Source organism: Epinephelus fuscoguttatus, linkage group LG13 (genome assembly GCF_011397635.1).
Source record: "Epinephelus fuscoguttatus linkage group LG13, E.fuscoguttatus.final_Chr_v1".
In the NCBI taxonomy this organism is placed as follows: domain Eukaryota; kingdom Metazoa; phylum Chordata; class Actinopteri; order Perciformes; family Serranidae; genus Epinephelus; species Epinephelus fuscoguttatus.
This window is the reverse complement of record NC_064764.1, coordinates 41,440,904-41,467,461: the sequence shown is the minus strand read 5'-3', so window position 1 is coordinate 41,467,461 and position 26,558 is coordinate 41,440,904. Positions and strand designations below refer to the sequence as shown.

Here is a 26,558-nt window from a genome sequence, read left to right as displayed (position 1 = left end):
GGCTCCAAGTGGCCAAAATGTTCAGTTTAATTTCATTAAGGCAATGTTGGAACACTTTGGATATCGTCAGCAGTTCCCAGGAATCTCTGCAGAGTTTCCTGAGCGCTGGGGGTAACATGTGGTCAGTAATTACTACCTTGACATGCCGTGACATTCTCTGCACACATGTCAAACACGTTTGTAGAGCAGCGCTTGTTTTATTGTTCAGACTCTCCCTCTCTCCTGCTGACCATCGCTGTGAACGACCTCCACATGCGTGTCAAATACAAGGAGCCCAGATGGGGAGAGGACGGCTGGATGGAGAGGGAGATGCAGAGGATAATAGTGTCTTTGTTTGTGGCCTGTTTTCTGTTTTCTTTCATTCTCAGGGGCTGTACTGCCTGACTCAAATGACTTAACATCCTGGCACTGCCATGTGTCAAACTGGAGCTGCTGCTGGTGGAGTTCCTCTCTCTGGTGGTCTATGACACACATGCACTCACTCATGCATGCACACTCATACAAACCCACCCTCTTTGGTTTACTGCTGAAGATCCCTCCTGTAAATAAAACGATCCCACCAGAACACACTCATCATGTCATGAAGAAAACTCCTTATTCATCCATTCATCCATTCACAGGCATCAAAGGTTCAAAACTGTCTCTTTGGTTTCACCAGTCACTGACAGTCTGGTCATCATGTTGAACAGCCTCTCTCTATTTAATATCTAGCCTTACTTTGTTTCCAAGAAATCAACTGAAAAATAAAGAAACACAACTGCTCGAAAGTAACTAAGTACTCAAGTCCTGTACTCATGGATGGATTATTGAATGGACCCAGAGTGTAACAGAAAACAAGACGTCCCTCTCCTCATCAACGCTCTCCAGCTCCTCCTGGAGGACCCCGAGGTGTTCCCAGACCAGATGAGATCTATAATCCCTCCAGTGTGTTCTGGGTCTGCCCCGGGGCCTCCTACCAGCTGGACCAGGAGGATCCTGATCAGATGTTGAACCACCTCAACATGAAGGAGCAGCGGCTCTACTCCGAGCTCCCTCCAGATGTCTGACTCCTCCCCCTATCTCTAAGGCTGAGCCCAGACACCCTACAGAGGAAACTCATTTCAGACGCTTGTATCTGTGACCTCATTCTTTCAGTCACTACCCAGAGCTCATGACCATAGGTGAGGGCTGGGACGCAGATGGACCAGTAAGCTGAAAGCCTTCTGGCTCAGCTCTCTCTTCACCACGATGGTCCTGCGCAGCGCCTACATCGCTACAGATGCCGCACCAAACCGCCGATCCATCTCACGCTCCATTCTACCCTCACTGTGAACAAGACCCTGAGATACTTGAATACCTTTGCTTGAGGCAGAAACTCTCTCCCAGCCCAGAGGGGCATCTCCTCCAAGAATCGCCACCTTAACGTGGCGAAGGGGTCTGTGTGTCACCGTGATCCTGAGAGCTGTGTCGTCCGGGGCAAACAGCCCCTGGTAAGGTCTCCAGAGGCAAAGTGGTCCCAGAGGAGGGGCCAGATGAAGAGCGATTCAAGAAGACCTTGATGTCTTGGCAAAGTCGGACTTTGAGTACCTCACCCAGTACGGGGACACTGGGGCCGCCCCTGGAGCCAGACCTGGGGGTGGGAGCTCGCCAGACAGTGTCTGGTGGCCAGGCCTTGACTGGAGTGGCCGCCCTGTGGGCCCACCACCCACAGGGACAGGAATCAGGGTCGGGTGCATTGTGCACTAGGTGGCAGGCAGGGCAGGGCCCAGACGGGCTGATCCCTGGTGTTGCAGACTGGCTCTGAGGACACGGACCCTCCATAAACCCAATTTCCAAAGCAAATCTGCTGCTGCTCTCTTGCCGCTAATGTGTGTTTGTCATTCATGTTGCATCAATACATTCATATAGACGTGCAGCTGCTGACTGATGGCGTCTGCTGCCTTTCTGTGCCACATAACGACTGTCTGCACCAACACGTCATGGCCATCCATCCCATAGTTGTTGAGACCCTTTAACTCTGACTAAAAGCCTCAGGCTGTGTTTTATGGTTTAGGCGAGGTCTCTTTGGGTCCAATAAATCTAATGCAAAGGGTAACGTTAAAAATTCATGCTTAAAAAACAACAATCAAACATTAAGTTTAGAAGTAAACATTTCTTTTTTATAAAGAGCTGAATGTTTTCATCTCAGGACGAACTGTGTTGATGTGATGTGATCTGATTAGATCTGACCTGGTTTTCAAAATATCAGCCCTCTCATCTCATCAACAAAAGCTGTTCCACCTTTCCTTGGAAATCTGAGTGCACAAGATCATGTTCCAGACAAGACTGTGCGCTTCCAGCTTTGTGATGACAAACATGTCAGAGTGCATCTCGGTGCACGCGGCCAGCTGCAGAGCTTGGTGTGGAAGAACTTGAGAAACACCTTCGTGATGAACTCACATGTCGCCTGTGAGCCAGATCTCTCTGACCAGCATCAACGTCAATAACTCTCCTGAGGCTGAGCGGGAAAATCTCTCTGCAGCTTGGTCCAACATCTGGTGAAAATCCTGACACCAGAGGAGCAGAGGCCGTTACAGCAGCAGATTCATGCCTCAGGATTTACAATGACAAGTTCAGCTTTACATTAGGGTGGTGTTTTAGAACATCCGTTCACTTTTGACAGCATTATATCAACCCAGCACAAATGTCTCAGGGTCAATTCTGTTGCGTGTTTTTAAATGTTTGGCTCGTATGGAAGCAAATAAGAAAGTTAAGAATTTGAATTTAACACCACTGAACACGATTTTAATGTTAAATATTCAGTGGCTCTTAAAGGCAAATATTTATGTCTCTTATTTGCTTCCACAGACTCGTACCCACTGTAGGTGACCTATAGAGTTCAACACTGACTCTCACTGACGGCATTGTGTTATTGACCAGACATCTCTCATTAAATTAAATTAAACTGACCTGTGAATATTTTTCTTTGGAGGAGGCATCACACTGTCTGGAATCTACCTTCAAAAATAACACGTCCTGCTTTACTTGCTCTCTTCACAGGAGTCAGCAGAAAGAGTTAATGATAAAGTTTTCAGACTGATTTCAAACACACAGAGTTAAAATTAAAACATAAAGGCTGCGGTCTGAGGACTCACCGAAGTGCTGTACTGTAGGGACCCAGGTGGCTTCTATCAGCAGCATGAAGGAAACCACCTACTGCAATGACTTCCTCTGCTGTGACCTCTCACACTCAGTGATGACCTGCTGGCGCCTCCTGGTGGTCACAGATGGGCAGGAACACCTTCTGTCAGTGGTGGAACAGGGACATGGATCATTTACTGAACTAAAAATATCAGTGCAACAACGTAAAAAGGTCCTTCATACAAAATAAAGTCAAAGTATACAAATATAATGAAATAACTGTAATCTAAAGTGCTGTAACGAAGCCCAGAGGTGCCAAATCTAAGGATCAGGCCCCTCTTAAAAGGATAGTGCAGCCAAAAATGTAAATTCAGCCATTATCTACTCACCCATATGCCGAGGGAGGCTCAGGTGAAGTTTTAGAGTCCTCACATCACTTGCAGAGATCCAAGGGGAGAGGAGGTAGCAACACAACTCCACCTAATGGAGGCTGACGGCGCCCCAGATTCAAACGTCCAAAAACACATAATTGAAACCACAAAATATCTCCATACTGCTCATCCGTAGTGATCCAAGTGTCCTGAAGCCCCAACATAAAAAGCTGTTTGAAAAAGTGAGTGGATAATGGCTGAATTTTCATTTTTGGGTACACTATCCCTTTAAGGCTTACAAGATAAATGTGAGGTGAGGTCATTAGTCAAAGAGGAAAAAAGAAAAACTAAGTTTTGCCACACAGATTTTTTCTTTAAGACTTTTCTACAAAATGTGTGAAATACAGGATAATTTCACCTCTTCAGGACTCCAATTTCAATGAAACCATGTGAGAAGAAGGGCCGCAGCTAACGATTGTTCATTTACTTTGCCAATTATTTTCCTGATGCATTGCTCAGTCTAAAAAATGTAGGAAAAAAAATAAATTTAAAAAAGTGAAAAAGCTCATCACGGTTTTCCAAGGTGACGTAATCAAACTGCATCTTTTGTCCAAACACCAGTCTGAATCAGTCGTTCTCATCTTTTTTATATCAAGAACAAGAAGATTAAAACCAACATTTTATCAGCAACAGTTGAAGTGGTGACTGTAGAGGAAGTGAAACCTGTAATCAGAATATTCACCTTCGTTCTCACATCTATAGTGCAATAAACAGTAAAAATAAACCCCCTGGAACTCCCTCAAGGACTCCTGAGTGAGAACTGTTGATCTAAAACCTGAAGACTCTGTATTTACTTTCATTGTGACAAAAGAAAGCAGCAAATGCTCAAATTTAAGAAGCTGGAACCGACAAATGTTTCGACATTTTTGCTTGAAAAATGACTAAAACAATTCATCGATTGTCAGAACAGTTGCTGATTAATTTTCTTTCCATCGACTAATCAGTGACTGGACTAATAGTTGCCCTTCTGGGACCGTCATCATGGTCAAACTGACTATCCCATAGGAAGCTGGAATGGAGCCTTGAGAAGTGCACAGAGCTGGTCGCTGAGTGTTCACACACAGGGTGGAGGGCGATCACCTAACCAGCGGAGGTTGGCTGCAGAGGCTGCACTTGAACATCCACCCAGTGGTTCCTGAAGTCTGTCTGGGGTTAGAGCTTCTGGCTCTGGCTCCAGGGAAAGGACAAGGTGTGAGGAAGGCAAGGATCCTAAGGCTGGCTGAGGGTGCTGCTCCACCACCTGTAGATGTTCTGGGATTAAACGAGTGACACCTCTGATGCTGACAACCCTGCAGCCAGCACAGTGGCACTATTGGAGGTGCATCAGAGAGAAATGCCCAGCAGGTGGAGCCACCTGTGCTGGCACCCAGCCTTATTAAAAGTTAAGAGGATAAATGTCTGTTTGAGAGAACTGCTAAATGTCTGGAAAACATGCAAGAAGCCCTGATTAGATGAAGCTTCTTCTGTAAGCAGTCAGGAGCCATAAAGGTTGGATGTCAGTGATTTAGTCTTTAGTGATGCATCGTGTTTAACAAGCTCATCGCAAGAAAATTCTGAATCTGTGAAGTTTATCTGTCAGATAAATGTAGCAGAGTAAAAAGTATAATATTCCCATGTGAAACAGACAGTGGCAGCTCAGCTCCTGTGTCCTGATGATCTTATTCACACTGATATGAAAGATAAGATCAACAGAGATTTCACTCTCTCATTGTATTTGGTCTCCTGGTGAGCCTCATACAAACATACAGATAGTTGATGTAATAATTAACAAGCCGAACGTGTCCTCGTCTGCATATTTCTGCTCTCTTGTTTCACACGACTCTCCACAGATAAAAGTGTGTGAAGCTAAATTTAGATTTACTGACATGTCTGTGCACTAGATGGCAGCAGAGGGCCGATGATGGGGAGCAACCAGGTTTCTCCTGAACAATAAATCAGCTGTTTGTGTTGCCAAGACCACACTTTGTACTGACATGCTACACTGACAAAAGTATGTAGACACTCTTGTTTTTCTCTCTATACTTTATTAATCCCTGAGGATAAATTAAATTGTTTCACTCCATTGTCACACACACACAGAGGCCTGAAATACACACACACACACAAACAGGACTTATTCATGCGTTAAACAGAGACAAGAAGGGGTGCTCATGGACCGGTGCCCGAGCAGTTTGGGGTTTGGTGCCATGAGAGCAGGCACCTCTCCAGCCACCAGTCCACACTATATTTGGTCTAGACGGGGACTTGAACCGCAACCCTTCGGTTCCCAACCCAAGTTGCAACCTCCTGATGACTTTGTCAGTGACTTTGTCATCAGGGGGTGAAGGGGATGGTGGATGGTGTGACACCTTGGAGGAACACCTGCCAAGCTGCAGACCACTAACAACTACCACTGGAGACCAACAAGCAACAAAACCAGTTTCCATTTCCAGCGCCTTCATAGCCTCCAAACTAGGTCGATTTATAGCAACCTGTCGTTTTTCTAACGGAGGTAGTGCCACACAAAACAGCTGTTTTTTACTCGGACATAACTGCATTTCTTTCTGGAGCAGTGCCTAAAAAAGTGGTTGTTTGTAACCAAGACATTGCTGCGTCTCTTTGAGGACAGCGCCAGAAAAAGTGGTTGTTTTTTCCTCAGACACTGCTGCGTTTCCAGCAGGGATTTTACCATGAAACGTGGGTATTTAAAACCAAAACATGATCTTTTCCAAACAAACCAAGTATTTTTGTGCCCGATACAGTTACCATACATCAACCAGAGACCGATGTGGAATCATAGAGAAATGAAAAGTTTCAACATATGCTTAACCCATCTGTGGTTTGCAGAAACGTACAATGCTCACATTTTTTCTGGTGATTGGGTATGACGAGTATGTCCTTTATTTTGTCCTCTTCATTTTATTTTCTTTCACTGTTACTTATTCAGAGAGGTCCCATTATGATAAGATATCTCCTCTGCAGAGAGTCCTGGTGCCAGAGCTCAGATTTTAGATAGTAAAATAAAACTATCAAACTAAACAGGTAAATAAAAGGAAAATCCTACAGCTCTGTCTGTCCAACATCACGTGTGTTTCACGCCCAACTCTCGGATCAGACCGACAATAACAGCATTCAGCAGCAGGAGGTCAAAGGTCAAAACACTGTGACTTTGTGACAATGTTATTTTAAACGGTTCAAAGAGCTTTTGTGATGCATATGGCCGAGCGGCATGTGAGGTCAGAGCACATCAGCGCTGTGTTCATGGAGGCGTGAGGACGAGTGAGTCACTGTCTCACTCACTGGGGTTCATGTGAAACTCTCTCCTTCCCCAAATCATCGTCTTCGTTCAGACCTGGGAACTAAACCGCAGTGTACACAAAGCATTTACATCACAAAGCTCCTTTTCCTCCTCATTCTGTGGAGAGAAACAGACGCTTGTGTTTCTGCAGGAGACTCGCTTCATTAGTGCAGACTGTGTCATAAATTAGCCTGATTAAGAAAGTGACCACGTACGTAACCCCCGCACCTTTTTCATCTCCTCTGTTTCCTCTTGTTTCCTGTCATCTCTCATTTCTGCTCTCAGACACTCAAAGACACGTGAAAAATATTTCTCAGAGTTAACTCACAGATGTCTCAGTAAACATGAGACACAGTGAACACGGGAGCTGTCGTCTTGTTCCTGCAAAGACTTGCAAGAACTTTGTAAAGGACGTAAACAATGCTGCATTGGAAATGTTCAAGACTCTGAAAATGAGGAAGGAGATGCATTCATCACATCTGTTAGACCTTGAGGATACACACAGTGAGTTTGGGTGAGTAAGGGAACTTGGATAAACATGACCTCCGACATGGAAAAGTGCAGTGGTACTTTGATACAAGTCAGAATTCCAATTGGAAGATCCAACCAGCCCGAGGTCGCCGACATAAACACACCTGACGTCACAGTAATGGACATCAGTAGTTTTCAGTATCTTGTGCAATATTACTTTTTAATTGTCAGTTTACTGCAATATCTTTTTCTCAAAATCAATATCATGTGCAACTCTATTTCTCAATGTTATATCATATACAATATAACGTTAATTATCAGGTGCAATCTGTTTTGTTTCACCATTTTACTTCATTTTTAGTGACTCTTGTTCTCATCTTACATCTGCTGTTAGACTAACAGGCACTGGTTTTACTCCTTGAACCCCTTATATCTATAATTGGAATGTTTTAATTGATATTTAATACTCTATTGTTTTTAAAACAATAGAGTGTGTGACCCTGACCCGGGGAACTCACTGTATTGCGGTGTCCAAAGAAGTCCAAAAATGGCTGCCGACAGACAACATGAAGGAAGACATGATCAACTCACTGTCTGTGGTTTAATTCTCCTCACTGTTTGATGATCCAGGTGCTTCGGTTGGTTTAAGAGTTGATTGATTTGCAGGATGTGTGGAGAGATGCCGGATGACTCTATAAACTGATGGTCTTGACTGTTGCGTTAAAACAAAAACATCCCCAAATAAACAGGCCTTTACAAAAACAAAGTTCAAATCATTGGGACATTAAACAACGTCCACAAACAATAAACTAAGAGTATCCAAACACACGGCGAGTTATCATTATCTCCTGTTGTGTCTGTGGGAAGCTATTCTGGGTTGGGAGAGAGTTACTGCCCCAAGCGTCTCACTGGTCTCACCAGACAATTGCAGGCGAGCTCCCACCCCCAGGTCTGGCTCCAGGGGCGGCCCCAGTGTCCCTGTACTGGGTGAGGTATTCAAAGTCCAACTTTGCCAAGACATCAAGGTCTTCTTGAATCACTCTTCATCTGGCCCCTCCTCTGGGACCACTTTGCCTCTGGAGACCTTACCAGGGGCTGTTTGCCCCGGACGACACAGCTCTCAGGATCATGGTGACACACAGACCCCTTCACCACGTTAAGGTGGCGATTCTCGGAGGAGATGCCCCTCTGGGCTGGGAGAGAGTTTCTGCCTCAAGCAAAGGTATTCAAGTATCTCAGGGTCTTGTTCACAGTGAGGGTAGAATGGGGCGTGAGATGGATCGGTGGTTTGGTGCGGCATCTGCAGTGATGCAGGCGCTGCGCAGGACCGTCGTGGTTCAGAGGCAGCTGAGCCAGAAGGCCAAGCTTTCCATTTCCTGGTCCATCTGTGTCCCAACCCTCACCTATGGTCATGAGCTCTGGGTAGTGACTGAAAGAATGAGGTCACAGATACAAGCGTCTGAAATGAGTTTCCTCTGTAGGGTGTCTGGGCTCAGCCTTAGAGATAGGGGGAGGAGTCAGACATCTGGAGGGAGCTCGGAGTAGAGCCGCTGCTCCTTCATGTTGAGGTGGTTCAACATCTGATCAGGATCCTCCTGGTCCAGCTGGTAGGAGGCCCCGGGGCAGACCCAGAACACACTGGAGGGATTATAGATCTCATCTGGTCTGGGAACACCTCGGGGTCGTCCAGGAGGAGCTGGAGAGCGTTGATGAGGAGAGGGACGTCTGGGGTGCTTTGCTCGGCCTGCTGCCCTCGAGACCTGGTCCCGGATACGTGGATGAAAACAGATGGATGTTTTACAATAACACTGTAATATTTGCTATTTAAAGCAGGGCTGTGTACATTTTGAGAGAAGAAACAGCACAGTCTTCCTCTTACAGATGAAAAGTTCTTAAGCAATAAAACTGTTTTCAGTTAAATCCACTCAGAGGTTTTGCTGCTACAGCCTCGTTTGGTTTGGTCAGACCAGCAGCTCATATCAGCAAACTACAGATGGATATTCCTGTGGATCTGACGTTACTGTATCAGTTCACTGACTTCATGACTTGTATGTAGTGTCTAGTTTCGGCATTTAGCCTGATACCATAATTGTGGGTTGATGTCACAGTGGCTGCTGGTGAGCAAAAGTTATACAGGCTTATTTTAAGTGAGGGATTTCAGTGCCTCCTCCACCACTGAGCAGCACCATTACCATTATCTTGATCCCAAAGCTGTCTGCGACGCCTGCCAAGTCTTGCTGAGGTGGAGCCTCATTTTCAATTCCTCTAAGCAGCAGAGCTGTCGGGCTGAGAAGAACTGAAAAAGAGAAACGATGCTGAAAAAGAGAAACGTTGCTGAAAAAGCAGCGTGAATGGAAAGATGCTGTGCTGAGGGAATAAAGCGGAAGGATGGTAGAAGGGAAGGGAACAGGAAAGGAGCCAAATAAAGGACATGAACTGAAAGTGTTCAAAAGTCAGAAATAGCTTCAGCGGCGGAAAAACTTTTCTCAGACGGGTGTGAAGTGTGAGGATGAGAAGGAGGAGACAGTATGAGCTCAGCTGCCTGTCTGTTATAATACAGCAGGCACAGGGAGATATAAGCACACACACACACACACACACACACACACACACACACACACACACACACACACACACAGGGTGAAGTTATTGTAACCAGACTCCAGTCATGCCTGCAGCTCTGTGAGACTGTATTCAGGCTCAGAGGTGGTTGATATGTGGATGAAAGCGGCCGCATGCTAACATGCTCACAGTGCTGATGCTAACATGCTGTGTTCACCATCTCAGTTTAGCCCAGGGGTCGGTGACCTGCACTATCAAAGAGCCATTTTGGGCAAAAAAGCTCTCAAATAATCTGCCTGGAGCTGCAAAACATATCTGAGCCTCATACTGAAGGTAACAGGAAGTCTATCTTCACCCAGCAACATTACTAATAGCTCTGAGGCTGCTTTCACACCTGCCCTGTTTGGTTCGGTTCAATCAAACTCAAGTTAGTTTGCCCCCTCAGTGCAGTTCGTTTGGGCAGGTGTGAACAAGAGCAGCTTTCTCACACAAGGCATTTGATCTGGTCCTCTTGTAAATGCTGCCGTGAGAACACGAACCAACTCTAGGCAATTATACAACTTTGGAACAACATGAGTCCCTGATTCAGACCAAAGGAGACCACTCTAGGGCTGACAGCAGCCTTACTGAGCATTTATTAATATGTTTTACCACAAGGCCGCTGCTCTGCAGTGGGCTATGTATTACTGTTTGCTAATTTAGAAATTTGCAAGGTTGGCAGTAAACACAAATAAGTAAGTCCATGCACAGTTAAAATTTCTGTTGTCCTCCAAGATGTTTTTTTCTATCTTGAATCCATAGCTAGCTTAGCTCGAGAGATCTGAGACAAGACGTGATAGGCTGTATGACACACATTTAGTTGATGAAATGTAACGTTTACATATTCTGTGTGTAGGCTACACATTTTTACAACTGAGAATGATAGAATCGCTCAGGGCCTGCGACAATGCAAAATGCAAATGAACAAAACACAGGTAGCCTACCTCTAGTTTAGCATGTTAATGTTTGCTAAATAGCACCAAACATAATGTACAGCTGGGCCTGATGGGAGTGTCAGTTTCACAAGTGTTTGGTAATAAAACTAAGTATGTGACAAATCAAAAATAAGACCAGACAATGGCGCTGAAAGAAAAGTTGAAGATCACTGTTGATTCTGTAAAGGACATCAAGGTGTGTAACGAATGTCACGGCACTTCTGTCACCAATAAATCGTTGTTTATGCCAAACAAAGTTTAACAATACCATCTTAAAGCTTAAGAAAAACTCTCCAAAATTCTCTGTAGTAAATAAATTTGCATCGCTCTGGCTTTCAAGTTACCTTTGGGACAGGAAACAGTACGTTTCTTATAATGACATCAATACATTCTTATATCACTTGTGGAGTACCTCAGGGCTCTATCCTCGGGCCATTATTAATTTTAATTTATATGAATGATCTAAGTCAGCAGTTCCGAACTGGTGGGTCGAGGTCCAAAAGTGGGTCGTGGGTCCATTCTGAGTGGACCACAAGTGACTTGAAAACGTGTCAAGTTTGTAAAAAGACACTTTATTTTGAAGTAAAGTGAATTTCTGGCACAAAGCTTTTACTTTGAAGTGCTGTTTCCTGCTGTAGAGTGAGTGACTAACGGACAGCTAATTAACAGAGACAGCAAACTAGCTTGATGACATGGCCAAACACAGGGTTCCAAGGAGCAAGGACAAATCTGGACCCTGTGGCTGCACCAGTTGGGAACCACTGATCTAAGTCATGTTTCAAACAAACTGTCTGGTGTTATCATCTGTGTTTTTTCTTGCATTAAGACCCTGAAGAAACCGGTTAAGTAATAAATCAAGAACTCATAAAGATAAGTGATTGGTTTAACTGTAATTAATTATCTCTTAATATGTTGTGTTCAAACATGTTGTGCTCTTTGGCGCTCAGCCAAACAATCTTTAAATATAATAATTAATAATAGACCTACGATTATTTCTGAAGTGCAGCCAACAGTGTGTGTTTGTTGTTTGTACTCATATTGGAGAGTCAGGTTTCCTAAAACTAAAAAGTGTGTACATGGCAGGAAAAAGCATATCCCCTCTCCAACAACCGACCTTCGCCCTGAGCTGTGTGTCGGCTCAGCAGCAGCTCATCAGGACATTGATCGTGTTAACGAGGGCCCGACCTCTCTGCTCTGTACAGCTGCAGATTTATTTTCCTCCCTCTGACAGCCAGATTTAACCCGACTGCTCCGTGACTTCACCAGCGTGTCGCTGTGCTGGCAGACGACTCTCACACAGTCAGGAGGGAGGAAACCAACCCAAAACCACCGAGAGGGAGCACGCTGAGATTTATGAGCTTACCTCCAGTCAGGCAGGAAAAACAGAACAAACATCGACTTGTTCCACATCACAGCTGAAGTTTCCTCCTGCTGAACATGAGAAACATAACGCAGTCATGAAAGAAAAAAAATCTGCTCGTTTTTCTGAATAAACAAGATCAATACCTTTCAAAGGAAAACACTTCTGTTATTGTTTCTCTGAATTAAAAAGATCACATTCTTGTCAATTCAGAAAAACTGGATTTACAAGATTATTTCAGAATTAAGAAAATTAATTCTGGGGAAAAATTCTGCTCTTTTTTAAATAGAGTAAAGATAATAATCTCGTTGATTCAGCTTTTGAATGAGATGATTATCGTGTTTATTCAGAAAAATTTGAATTTATGAGATTATTGTTTCAGAATTGAGAATTGTTTTCTAGAGAAAAAAATGTCCTCTTTTTTATGAATTAACAAGATAATAATCTAAATTCAGAAAAATATACATTTCTCATTATTCTGAATTTAAAAGATCATATTCTTGTTAATTCAGAAAAATGGGTGTTACAAGATTATTATTTCAGAATTAGGAAAAGGAATTCTGGGAGAAAATTCTGGTCTTTTTTTTTATTAATTATCAAGATAATCTCTTAATTCAGATTTTTAACAAAATAATGATCACATTAATTTATTTTTTGCTTTGAATGAGATGATAATCTTGTTATTCAGATATTGAACAAAATAATATTTTAACATGATTTTAATATTATTTTTGAAAAAACAAAAAAAAAACCCAAAAAATCTGAGATTATTTTGTTAAATTAGAAAAAAAGAGCAGATTTTTTTCTATGAAAACTTTTCTCATAATTTTGAGATTAAAATCTTGTTAATACAGAAAGATAACAGATAATAATAATAATAATGAAAATAATAATCCTGTAAATTCTCTCTCTTTTTTTTTTTTTTTTTTAAAATTACCAAGATTATCTTGTTAATTCAGAAAAACAGGGCATTTTTTCCTAAAGTGAACACATTACACTTCCAGAAGGAATAGTTTATATAAGAAGAGAAAAAGTTTTGTTTTCGTCTTAAACTTTTACATTTGTAAGTTTTTTAAAGTGTGCAAGGTTTTAAAGAATTTTCTCAACAACCAACATTAAAACATTTCACAGACGGCTGATGTGTGCTCACCTTTTGTCTCTAATAATTTAAGATCCAGACATTCAGGAGATTTTTGCTCAGAGCTGAATTATCTGCAGGAGGTCTCTTCCTCTCCAAAACAAATGGACTTCTTAATTTCAATCAGTAAAAACCCTGAATAAAGCAGTTTGTGTTAAAAATCAATGTTTTCCCAATGCAGTTTGGCTCGTAGCCGAGGGGCTGCTGATGCCAAAATGCAAATGACCCTATCTGGAGCCAGTGTTTGTTGTTTGCTGCAGAAACATGGTGACCTCTGTAGACAAGGACCCGCTCTCTGTGTAGATATAAACGTCTCATTTTAAGGTAACAAAAACACAGTGATTCTTAGTTTCAGGTGATTAAACACTAAAGAACACGTCGCTGTGTTCCCTTTCTGCCCCCAAAATCCTTCACACTGAATCTTTACAGTCAGTGACTGAATGTATAAGTACAGAGTCATTTTGTGAAAGCTTAAGTGTCATAATGATCATCGCAGTGGGAGGGGCCTAACCAGCGAGGTGTAAATTACAGCATCAGATCAGCCTGTGTCTGTGCCATCACACATCAAACATGTAAGAGCACGGTTTAGTGGTCCAAACAGATGTTTTACTGAACTTTGAAGTGTGCAGATACACACACACACACACACACACACACACACGCACACACACTCAGGCAGAGTTATGTGTGATGTTTAAAATTAGAGCTCAGATTTACGCCCCTCCTTCGGATGCTGCGTTTGTAGATATTGAACGTACGACTGAGCCAAACACAACAGACTCACTGGCTTTTGACATAAGCAAATTTATTGTTCTTGCTCTGTGTGCGGTGTTACACAAACATGTAGTGGTGTAAGTCTGCTCACCGTGTGAAAAGGACTGTACAGGAAGTACTAAAGATTTCATGTCTGAGCTGGAAACTGTGTGGGTGGGTGAGTTTTAGTAAACTGTGCCAAGACACAGCCGAGCCAAGTCAGAACTCATCGTTTGGCGCTGTATGTACATACATACCATGTGATATTATTTACACACACTCTCTGCACTCACACACACTCTGACACACACAAGCTCCAAGTCCCTGACACATTTACTGTAAGACTGTCACATAAAATAAAAAAAGGCCACAGAGCGCCCTTCTAACCCGTCGACAGCTCAGGCTCCGCCCCTTCCTGTGGGAACAGTGACGGTAGATTTATAACTCTGGACGCTCCTTTGAGGTTTCTCAAAGTTTCCACCCACTCCCAGAGCTGCAGAGTGGACACGGCGTCACAGGGACGTTATATCTATATAACATAGCAGCCGGTCAGAGCGCGTACCAATCCCACTTTGACTCAAAGCACTGCATGTTCCAGGTTAGAGAGGATCAGTGTCAGCACTGAGCATGACTGCAACACATCTACTGTATCATCATCTGAGGAGGCTTTAAGGCAGAAACCACAGAGCTGGAGACACAATGTTTATCACCAGGTGTTGTTAAAGGGACCTAAAATGAAGCAAACACTGACCAATCAGAGCAGGAGGAGGTCTTAAAGACACAGGCGCTATAACGGAGACAGAGTGAATACAGGCGCTTCAGCAGAGACAATATGAGGAAAATAAAGTGTTTTTGTTCAAATAAAAACTTAAAATACAAGTCTGAGCATAACAGGTCGCCTTTAACGGTTCAGATGCTGGTGATATTTTAAATTTTAATATTTATTATTGTCAACTCAGAGACCAAAACCAACAATGTATTGATCAAACTGTCAAATATTTCCTGTGCATTCACCACCTGATAGCGCTCACTCCTCTGTGCCACAGAGCCCTGTTAGACACACATCAATGAGCCACACCGCAGCACTGCAACTATCCGTTACTTTAATTTCAGATTAATCGTTTGGTCAAAACAAAATGTCTGAGAAGGGAAAAAAAAATCCTGTCACAACTTCCTAAAGTCAAAGGTGACATCTTTAGATTCTTAGTAATCAATAAATCATCATCTGTTTCAGCTTTACTGTAAATACTCGCTACACCTTTAAATGTGTTAATCCGCAGCTGAAAATAGTCCCAATCAAACTTATGGTTTTCTCATATTTAAGTTTAGTTTCCTAAAAACCACAGAGTCCGACTGCTTCAGCAAACTCCTTATAATTAAACTTTATATTAAGACGTAGAAGATGTAGCGTCGGTTGTCGTCTACGATGACGCGCTACACAAGATTAAACGATGGATTATCGCGAACGACACTTGTTGTCTTTCATGATCCGAGCCGACACGTACAATGCTGCGTCGTGCTATAATCTCATGTGATATGTTGTAGTCTGAACCCCACATTAGTCTAGCTCACAGTGATGTTTGTCAGTTTACCGCTCAGACGCAAAGTGGCATGACAGAGCACCTGACGACATACGACCTGCAGCTTCTACTGTCGTCATCTTCCTGTTTTAGTAACAACTTTAACTTTTCTTTTTAAACTCTGAGCACAAAATCAAGTTCTTTGTGAAAAAATATTCGCCTCATCGCAGTTATTAGAGGAGGGCTTTACAGATTTACACCTCCAGTAGGAAACAAAAATGTTCTGAGCGCCACAGAGACGACCACATGTTTGGTTTTGGTCTGTTCATGGGATGTGTTAACAGGAAGTCAAATACAGAGTCACACCAACTGTAGTCTTTAAGGGTTCAGAGGCTGAGCGGTGAGTCGGTACCCTGCGATCAGATCCAGAGAAGGGAGTGCAACTGGAGCATACAATAACCCCCCCCCCCCACACACACACACACACATGCACGCACACACTCACACTGAAGAAAATTTAAATCTTTACGAGACTTGACTTTTAATATTCTCTGTGCAAAATGAGGGTAAGACGTCTATTGCTTAGTAAATGTTAGTAGTACCACGATGTCGTCAGAGCCACCTTCACAAATATGTGCTTTTACTAATCCCGTGAAGTCGAAAGTATCTGGAGTGACATATTTTCTGAGGCCTGTTGGGTGCAAAGTTTATACTGAGAAAAGACATTTTAGTGTTTATAAAAATATACAAATATAAGCCAATGTTGTGCGGCTCGGTACACAGCCTGCCTGCTGGGTTTATGTGGTTGGAGTGATGGTTTCCACGAGTCTGTTTCTCTTGTGTAACTGCAGACAAACTCACCGCTAACTCTACTCTCTCGTCCTCTCTGTCTAAACAACACCAAGGAGTTCATGCTTCGTCGCTCCTCCACCGGCCGCCGCTGCCGTCAGTGAAAAACACACAGAAGAAGAAAAAAGAAGTCACGCTGCGTCTGTGTGGTTAGGCTTGAATCTCCCGCGTAAAGAAAAGAAAAGGCCACAGAGTCCCCCCTCGCACACGCAGTCTAGTTCATGTCACTGGTGTTGTAGCCGTGCAGAGGGATGAGTGTGTTCAGTCCGCCGTCCACCTCGGGCCCCGTCCTCCAGGGATCTGTTTGTCGGACCGGTCCTGCCGCGCCCCGTGCTGAGGGATCAGTGGACCCCTCCGTTGTAGGACTTCCCGTACATGTTGAAATCCGTTTCGACAAAGTGTGTGGTGACGGGCTGCTTGTACAGAGGGTTGGAGGCCTGAGGGTGAGACAGGAGACAGGAAGTCACACAGCGGCACGAGATGAGAGCTTTAAACTCTACATGAGAAAGTCCAGGGTTCTAAAACACAGGCCCTGCTCATATTAGCTTATTGTAGATACGATGATATCAGCATGTAAGAAACTACAGTACAGAAAACCAACAGCATGTCTTCATAACACAATTCTACCTCCAGAGCAGGAACGTGATGGTGAGGAAATAAAGAGTTGATTATTTTGGACATTTAACACTAACAGATATTTGCCAGTGATGCTCAGTCTCTGTAGCGCCGGATGAAGTCACTGCTGATGCAAACATTTTCTGCTCCTGCAGCTTCATATTAAAAACATTCAGCTGGCCAAACAGGAGTTTTAGTATGGAGGAGTCACAGGAAATGCAAAATGTTTGTCACTGTTAGTTTGATTATTCATCAAAAATGCATCTACAAAAAAAGACGATGGTCATTTTTGTCATTTGTTAACGGTGGATGAGTTTGAAATATTGCAAGAAATAATTGGTTAGATAAAGAGCTGCAGGTGACGGGCTGCACACCTCAAACTTCTAGGTCATTTTAAGGCCAATACGGATGATGATGATGATGATGATGCTATTATATACAATATCCCAGAAGCAAAAGAGGTGTGATGGGGTTGACATATAACACAACAGCATCTGCCTCTAGTGTGACATATAACAAACACATCATAAACAAGAGCAATCACTTAGCGTCCCTGTTATATGGCGGCTGATCTTGTCCTCTGCTCGGAGGGTAAGGAGCTCCTGAACCTCACTGTTTTCACAATTTGTAGAAATCCTCAGCCGCTGCTCTTTGTCTTTGAGTTAGCTGCTAACTGCTACTTTTTAAAACTCCCACAGTGAGCTGCACACATGACACACTGTCAAAACGTCACACATCCCACCCATAACCCTGTCCTGCTTGCCGTCCCATTTGTACAGACATCTTTTCAGAATTGTTTCTACCTTTGTTCCCTGCTCAGAGGTGACAAAACTCTGTCGCCCCATTGAGCAATCATACCTTGTATACAGCACAACGAGGCGGCATAACGGTGCCATATTCTCGTCTTTAACGAGCAGTGTAAAAGAGGTTAATGATGGCGTAAAACAGTCTTTCAAAAACAGTTTTTCAACTATCGTGTATCCCCGCAACCACAGGAGGTCCGTGAGCATACAGTTGTAAATGTGCACACGAAATATGGCTGATTGGTCCAGTAGTTTGTGAGATTAGCTGCTGACAGACAGAAATATTCTGTCACACTTTTATTTTCAAACAAAGGCAAAAATGTCCCAAAAAGTAATATCAAAAACAACATCAGCTGAAAATCAAAAGTGAATTATTTCACTCTCAGCATTTCGCTGTGGTTACTATTGTTTCATGAAAAAATATTTCAGGATATTTTCAGCGTCTTCCTGAGGTATGAATTTAGTCACTCGTGTCTTGTGTAGTGTTGGAATTTCCTCTCTGATTCTGTTCTGTGATTTGTTTGTGGCTGTAATTTGTGATGTTTTATGAGCATCATATTTTGACTTGACACTCTTCCTTATAATGAAAACAAGGCACCAGAACAACATTTCACAGATGAGGATGCTCGTCCTTACCATCTCATATCGGGCTCGTGAGCGGGCGCTCTGGAAGCGTGCAAACTCTCTCCGGTCATGAATGGTGATGACCAACTTCCAGGCAGCGAGCAGCATCATCCCCACCAGCAGGATGCTGCCGACCACTGCGAGCAGCACCATCAGAGCATCGGGCCCGGCGGCACACTCTGACACAGGAAGAGGAACATTAGAATCCCAACAGTCAGCGGCGCTCTGACAGCTTGGTATTTTCCTGACCTTTAAATTCACTGTCTGCGTGGTGTTTGGTGCCCAGTGCAGAGCGCACAGCACAGCAGGGAGGAGAGGAGCCAACAGCAGGGAGTTCATTCAAAATCATTTTAAATATCTCTATATATTTGAGTGATGTGTCCAGATCTAATCACTAACAGCAGTCAAAACAGCAGTTTCAGTGGATGTAAACGGACGGTGTGAAGATGCCCTGAGTGGTTAAACTGCAGCCTGTCTCACTGCTGCTGGCTGCAGCGCTGACGCTCAGCACTGAATCAATTTCAGAAATTGTTCTCTGTTAGTCACTCAGACACAAACACTTGAAAACAGAGTCCAGGCTGGAAAATACCAAACTTACTCTTGAATCATCAAATTCAAGATTTTCCGTTACAAGCCAAGAAGAAGAATGTAAATGTTTAAACATGTCACAGTTTGATCTGAATCTGTGTCTGACATTTGGTGAAGTCATGAAGAAGTCAGCAACTCATGTGCAGACAGTTTTAGTTAAAGTCTGAGTCTGTGCTTTAATGTGACAGCTTCACAGTTTGCAGCCAACATGGAGGTAAAAAACCAAAACTAGATCTGAGGTCAGGAGCAGAGACTGTTGGACCTTTAAAAGTTGTGCTGGGTGATGTTTAATAATCACAAACACAGTCTGCAGGCTGCTGGCTGTGAGCAGGTTAAAGAGGAGGACGTGTTTGGAGCACTGACCTGGCTCTTTGAGAGCTGTGAGGATGGATTGTCCGCTGGCGTGCTCAGAATACGTGAACTTCATGACACAGTCGTTGTCTGTCTTATAGAGACAAAGCACAGCGCCGGGCTCGTCCGTTCCTGGAAGGGAAGGGGAGGAAAACAGAAACATGCTGAGTTTCAACCAGAAGGAAAAATAATAAGAGTTTTGCTGAAGTGTTTATCTGGATCAGTTAAAATCATCTTCAAGTTAATTTCTGCTGCTTTTTCCTTTTTTGTTTTTACACGACAAATGACTGAAAAACAAAACAATAAAACCTCCCACACATCCTGTTACTGGATTAATGCGCCCAAAAGACGCCCAAAACAAAATGGCGCCCTCGTCACTGTATGCGTATTAAAATAAATATGTAACTAAGCAAAATGTGTCACTGTGTATAAGTTTATTTTTTGAGTTAATAATTATGAGAGAGGCGCCTCCTTCTTTTGCTCGAGCACCTGCCCACCAAAAATGTCTGTGCACTGATTTGAAGCTCAGTTCTGGTGATGAATCCTGGAGGAAGAATCTGTCCCACATGATGTGTTCAAAGACTGTCTGAAATTTGGAAATTTAACAATAATTTCTGTTTTTACAGTTTCTGGATCGGATAAATGTTTTAATTTTGGAATTTACTCTTTTAACTCTGACTCTCTTAAACATTTATTAATTGTTTCTTTCATTTGTTTCTGTTTTCAGCTCCATTCACTCCGATCTTGTAGTTGCACCTTGAATTTTGTTTTTGTGTGTAAAGCAGTTTGTAAACTTGTTTTTGAAAGGTGCTATATAAATAAAGTTTGTTATTAATATTTAGCTTTTTAGAAATCATGCCTTTTGTATCCACCAGCAGGTTTGGGTGTCAGAGTATTAAAAATAAATACAAAAAACAACTATTTAAAGTTGCATGTCTCCCTCTGAGCCAAAATAAAAATATATATCCCCTGTTCTGCAGCACCTCCTCCTCTCTGATAAATAAGGAACAGTCCCTTAGGGAAAATAATTTCTGACGGGACAAGTATCCATCTACATCTCTGAGTTTTATTCATTCTTTCTCTCTGCAGGACCTCGTGTTCTCCTGCTGCTCTGAGGGACACTTTATCAGATTATCGTTGATATTATCCGTCAAGCTTTGGCTTCAGATTCTGTGAGAAATAAAGAAAAAATGAGGAGAAGCTGAGGAGGAATCAGCTGCTGAGGGAAAAACAAAACACACTTGTGAGCAGTCGTCACATAGCCTGAATTTCTTTGCTGTGAAATCACAGCTGAGACGCAGATATCCTGCGTGCCCTTGTTTTCAGTCAATCTTCATCACCCAGAAAGACTCAGAAGCTCACAGGGGAGGGTGAGGTCACGCTGCCCCTGGTCCACCCCTCCCTGCACCCCCCCCTCTCCTCCTCCTCTCCATCAGCTCCTCCTCCTCCTATTTCATGCACAAAGTATCTGGAATGTACATGTGGAGTCCATTAAGGCCAGTCAGATGGCTGAACTCGTTGGGAATGCTATGAAACACGTCAGATCTGGGCCAGGGCCACGCTGGGCCAAAATGGAGCGCTCTTATAATAGTCTCTGGAACTAAACACAAAACCAACAGACTCTTCTTTCTCCTCTGTGAGACGCCGTGCAGCATCACAGCGCTGTGAAGGCCATAAATCACTGTGAGCTTATTAATGCATTCCTAAACATCTCCTGAATGTTTCCCTCCAGGCTGCCAGCAACATAAAGCTTTATACGGTACATACAAACACTCAGAGTGGGACTGAGCTCCACCTGACGCTGCTGCTGCTTTTTAAAGCAACACCTGAAGGAGACGATGCTTTGGAGTAGGGTTTGTTTAGTGGGTGGATTCTCTCTCAGCTCAGATTTTAGACCTGAATGGACTGAACTCTTTAAACCAGATGAGGAGGTGAAATGTAGTTGAGGGTGTGTGTTGTTTCCTGCTGAGTGGAGTGTGTGTTTTGAGCTGTGAGCTGCCCAGAGTGACACCTGCTATATAATAACATCAGGGCTGACCGCTGCTCACTGGGTGTGATTTCATTATTGAATTAGAGAATGTGTGTGAGGTGTTAAACAGGAAAAGATGTGAAGCAGTGAAGCCCCGACCGACCGACCGACCACAGAGAGCTGAGCATTAACAACAACAACGATCAATGGCTCATAGTCTGAAGTGCATTTAGGGAATGTCAGACGCTACTTTGATGATTAAACGGTGCATGATGTGAGTGTATTTACACTTGTGTGTGTGTTTTGGGCGCAATTTGAATTCAACCAATCAGAGTGTCATCTCCCATGTCCTTTATAAACTAGGTGAGCCTGCACCTGGTGCGCTGCTGTTTGCTGCTATTGGAAAATTGGAGAAGCAAGCGTTTTCTGCTGAGTAACGCAGTCAGAGCTGTGATGTCACTGCAGCAAATAATTAAAAAATTACTAAGTGAAGAACTAGAGGTGTAATTTCATCTGGAGTATAGCATGACCTCACACACCCTCTCTCTGTGTTGATCTCCAGCCCATTGTTTACAAGCCGGTCCGGCTGCACGTTCGTGTATGTTCATGTGAATTCACTGGCCACTGGCCTTGCATTTCCAAGGTGGAGAGCACTGCGAGAGCTAAAGGGGCTACAATCTGACTCGGAGCTAGCTCTTCTTCTCTTGGACAGGTACAACATAAAGTCAAATGTCTGTTTTAATTAGTGTTACAATAACGTTAGGGACATGTCACTATGTCGATTCAATTAAATTTAATGTTACAGTCGTAGCATGGGTTAATGTCCGGAGCTTCGGTCCCAGCAATGGGTCAGGCGTTTTGGTTGCGTTAGGTGAGTAGCCCGGCAGCCCAGCTAATTTGCAATTAGCATTGTAAAATGTAGCCCGGCGGGCAGTCTGGCGGCTGTGTTTAGCTATTCCCCTGCCTACTTCACTGATGATGGTACCTGTAATAAATGTAATATATTTGCTGAGATGGAGGCGAGGCTCAGTGACTAGAAGAGCTGGTAGAAGCGCTCCATAGCTGCAAGCTACTCCAGTAGCCGTAGTAGCTCTAGTGCTAACTCTGGGAGCTAAAGCTAACATTCCTCTCTTCTCTGGGAGCCGTGAGCCTGTGAGCCCGGCCCACGGTGAAGAGTTGGAACGTTAGCATAGCAGCCGACTAGTGCTAAGGCTAACGTCCCCACGCCAGTTGGCGTGTTGGAGAGCAGAGGCAGAGGGAGGAGTGGCTCATGCCACACTTTGTTTTGCTCTACAGGCAGTGCACAACAGCGATCCTAGTGGTGAACGATTTTGCTTATTGCTCCTTTAACAACACAATCTGTTGAAAGAAAAAATGATATTTTCCGTTTGCTAGCGAACAATAACAGAAACAGTTACAAACTGTTTTTGCTGAAGAGCTCAACGGCTAAAAAATAAATCTTACTGAATATAAAAAGTCTGTTTGGATCTCACTCCCTCTTGACTTGAGTCATGTGTTTGCTTTCTTCTGTGTCTCTTCTCGTGCACTGAGCTGAGCTGACAATTAGAGTGATTTCACTCACCGGCGGGCTCCACCAGCTCCGCCACAGAGTCAACAGACTAAATCAGCCAAAAATCAGCCAGCGATGGCCAAAAGTGAAGGACACACTGAAAGGTGTGACAGACTCACTGACGGCCTGACATTGACCATCGGCCTGATGTGTCAGAGCCCTTAATGGAGATTTGGACAGCAGCGTCATTATCATGTCAATACTGTAACAACAGAGTGTGTGTGTGTGTGTGTGTGTGTGTGTGTGTGTGAGAGCCTGCCTCTACAGGCACATTCTACAGATGGTGTTCCTCCCACTAACAACTGAGACCAGGCTAAATAACTGTCCTTTAATTCAATATACTGCATCATAAATCTGTGGTGTGTATACACAGTGTGTAGTGACACGGTCTCCTACACACCAGGACTTAAAGTAATTACTAAAATCAAACAGAAAATGAATGTGATCACAATAACATGTCATGATACGACACATTCTTCACTCCATCTTGTTATTACTCCAGTATGAGGGTGTAAATATTGAAGTGTGTGTGCTTGAGCCTGGTGTGAGAGTTAATATTTACTGTATCCCATCAGAGTTGTTAATGTGTCACATTAAAGCAGAGATTTACTGGACTCTGGCTCAGCTCCACAACAACAACATGAAGAGTCTAATAAAACGTGACAGAGGAAGAAGAACGTGATGCGAAGACGCCGCAGATGTAAATACTTGTCTCTGCCATCCAGCTGTGTGTGTGTGTGTGTTTACTCACTGAGGGTCTCCACAGTGATGATTTCATCCTTGCACAGGCGCTGGCACGTCTGGTTGTCTGCGAGACGTCCTGAGTCGAAAAGCCGGCACTCGATACACTCCCTGAACCAGAGGAGAGGAAGTTCAATGGAAAAAACGAGGACACACTTCAACTCAAATATTTCAAAAATGCTTCTTTGATCTTTATTTATGAGCTAGAAAGAACTCAGAGAGCACAAAGCTGCACCAGGGCTGCACAGCCTCAAAACTAATTTTAATGCTGTTTGTTAGTTTTACTGGGTCAGCTGACAACATGTCGCCTGTTCTTTATTAAAACACTCTCAGGTTCTCTGCTGTGAAGTGTCAGCAGGTGGAAAGCAGGTGAACAGAGCACCACGAGGCCTGATACCATAACTACATTTGTTGGATGATATGCTGTCCCAGACATAACTGCAATAAATTATGTGATTGTCATTTTGAGACCATCTTATGCCTCTGATATGATGGTAATGCTAGTTCACAAATTCAAAGAGCAATGACATTTTAATTTTTACGAATGTTCAGACATTGGAATTAGAAAATTGAAAAAATATTTAACATATTTGGAAAAAGAAAACTAAATATAAAAGCACAGTGCTTTTCATGGGACAAACACAAAATTACTCAGTTTGAGAATTAAAGCAAAATTTGGCCACAAAAACAAAACCAGGTGATGCCTCTCTTGGGACCAATAGACAAGCTCAGTGAAGCTTCAGGAACGCAGCGACTGCCTCCATAATTCGGCTGCTGTGCTGCAGTCGTCTCCTGAGGATGGACGGCCGGAGAGTCGGGTGGTTTGTTGGTGGATTTACGCAGTGGAGGAGGAAGTTTTTGGAGGGTAAAACCACAAAAACCAGATTTTTTGGCTCATTGCCAGAGGTTAAAAAACAAATGACTATCAGGACTGTGTCTCTTTGGCTCCAAAAGTGCAGCTGCAAGCGACAGGTAAGTTGAGGTGGGACTAACACACCCAGATCATGTGACTCCTGCATGTATACAGTCGATCAGACCCAAACTGGCCGAGGCGCTCTGAGCATGCTCCACAGTTTCCGCCCCGGGCTTTGACCCGGAAGTCCAATAGCATTAAATGTGTAAGAGAGAGCTTGACTTTTTGGACGGACCAAATGTACAGAGCTGTAAAGTTGTCCACCATGGTACCAGTTAGCTGCTAGTTTCCTCCAGGTGCTCCCACATGTTCTCCCTGTGTCAGCGTGGGTTTCCTCCAGGTGCTCTGACATGTTCTCCCCGTGTCAGCGTGGGTTTCCTCCAGGTGCTCTGACATGTTCTCCCTGTGTCAGCGTGGGTTTCCTCCAGGTGCTCTGACATGTTCTCCCTGTGTCAGCGTGGGTTTCCTCCAGGTGCTCTGACATGTTCTCCCTGTGTCAGCGTGGGTTTCCTCCAGGTGCTCTGACATGTTCTCCCTGTGTCAGTGTGGGTTTCCTCCAGGTGCTCTGACATGTTCTCCCCGTGTCAGCGTGGGTTTCCTCCAGGTGCTCTGACATGTTCTCCCCGTGTCAGCGTGGGTTTCCTCCAGGTGCTCTGACATGTTCTCCCTGTGTCAGCGTGGGTTTCCTCCAGGTGCTCTGACATGTTCTCCCTGTGTCAGTGTGGGTTTCCTCCAGGTGCTCCGACATGTTCTCCCTTGTCTGTGCTCTGATGATGTTCTCCCAGCCCTGTGATAGTCTGGCGACCTGTCCAGGGTGAACCCTGCCTCTCACCCAGTGCCAGCTGGGATAGGCTCCAGCTATGCTGTGTTGTTTTAATTTTCTTCAGACTCATGACAGTAGACAGGGGTGGAGGGGAAAAAGGGAGAATCACTGCACCAGCGGGGAAAACCCTGCTGTTCTATCTGTCATCATCTCGGCCAAAATGTTGGTGACATTCTTATGTAGAAAAATAATCATGCATGTCAACACAACGGGCAACACTGAGTTTAGGAAAAGGATCACGGTCATGTTCATATATCATGTACAGGAAGTTTATATCACAGTTATCGTGACAGGCCTGTGCAGCATGAATAATAAACTGCAGCCACTGATTCTGACTCCTGATGTTGGACCGTGCTTCAGTCTGTGATCCTGCTGCTTGGACCTGAATGTCTTTATTTTGTTTGTGCTATAGATAATGAGATGCTGTCCTACTTCAGCACGTACAGACACTCCTCTCTCCTTGGACATTACACACTCAGTTTCTGGTTTATTAGAAACACCTTACAGTCTGATACAACAGTCCTGCAGTGACTCCTGAAAGTTATAAATGTGTCTTTTTGATATCCTGCTCTCTAAACACACTACAGTAAAACATAAACCTCACAGTGCAGGAAACAAACTGTAAATTAAAGATGCGTGTACACCTGTAAATTCCTCTTGCTGTTAATGTACAAAGTTTGTCTCCTGCTCAGCTTCTTTTGTCTCAAACACCACCTAGCTGGCCGTACAAGTGCAGCACACACAGCTGACACAGCAGCAATGACCTGCCTCTAAACTCAGGTCAGGGGTTAAAGGTCGGTCCATAAAGATTGCCACTGCCTTGGCAAACTGGAGCCATGTGTACGTAAGGAGGGCTGCTGATAGGACACAGCAGATTTTCTGTCCTCACAGGAGACTGTCTTCTTTACTAGACGTCTGATAGGCATTTAACTCTGACCTCAGAGAGCCTGAGTGACCACACTGAGAGATGCAAGTTCAAACGGAGGGGCAACAGTTTAATTTTTTAAGGTCACAAATGGTATGAGAGTTATCTGGACAAGCCTGTAATGACTTCATCATCAAAGCTGAGATAAGTTCATCAGAGGGTGAGTTATGTGACGGTCTGACTCTGGTTTTGGACCTGATCT

General features: G+C 43.7%; 2 protein-coding genes across 2 annotated transcripts in view; both read right to left on the bottom strand.

Moving 5' to 3' along the window:
• Positions 1–3,560, bottom strand: part of tnfaip6 (tumor necrosis factor, alpha-induced protein 6) — a 28,074-nt gene extending 24,514 nt beyond the window's left edge. Inside the window, exon 1 of the mRNA XM_049593526.1 lies at positions 3,114–3,560. The gene's annotated coding sequence lies outside the window, so the exon portion shown is untranslated. The remainder of the gene's footprint in view (positions 1–3,113) is intronic.
• Positions 3,561–14,096: 10,536 nt separating this feature from the next.
• Positions 14,097–26,558, bottom strand: part of itgb5 (integrin, beta 5) — a 73,547-nt gene continuing 61,085 nt past the window's right edge. Inside the window, exons 13-16 of the mRNA XM_049593500.1 lie at positions 23,706–23,806; positions 19,428–19,547; positions 18,489–18,655; positions 14,097–16,871 (exon numbers count right to left, since the gene is read on the bottom strand). Coding sequence (XP_049449457.1) covers positions 16,776–16,871; positions 18,489–18,655; positions 19,428–19,547; positions 23,706–23,806 — 484 coding nt within the window. The 3' untranslated portion in view covers positions 14,097–16,775. The remainder of the gene's footprint in view (positions 16,872–18,488; positions 18,656–19,427; positions 19,548–23,705; positions 23,807–26,558) is intronic.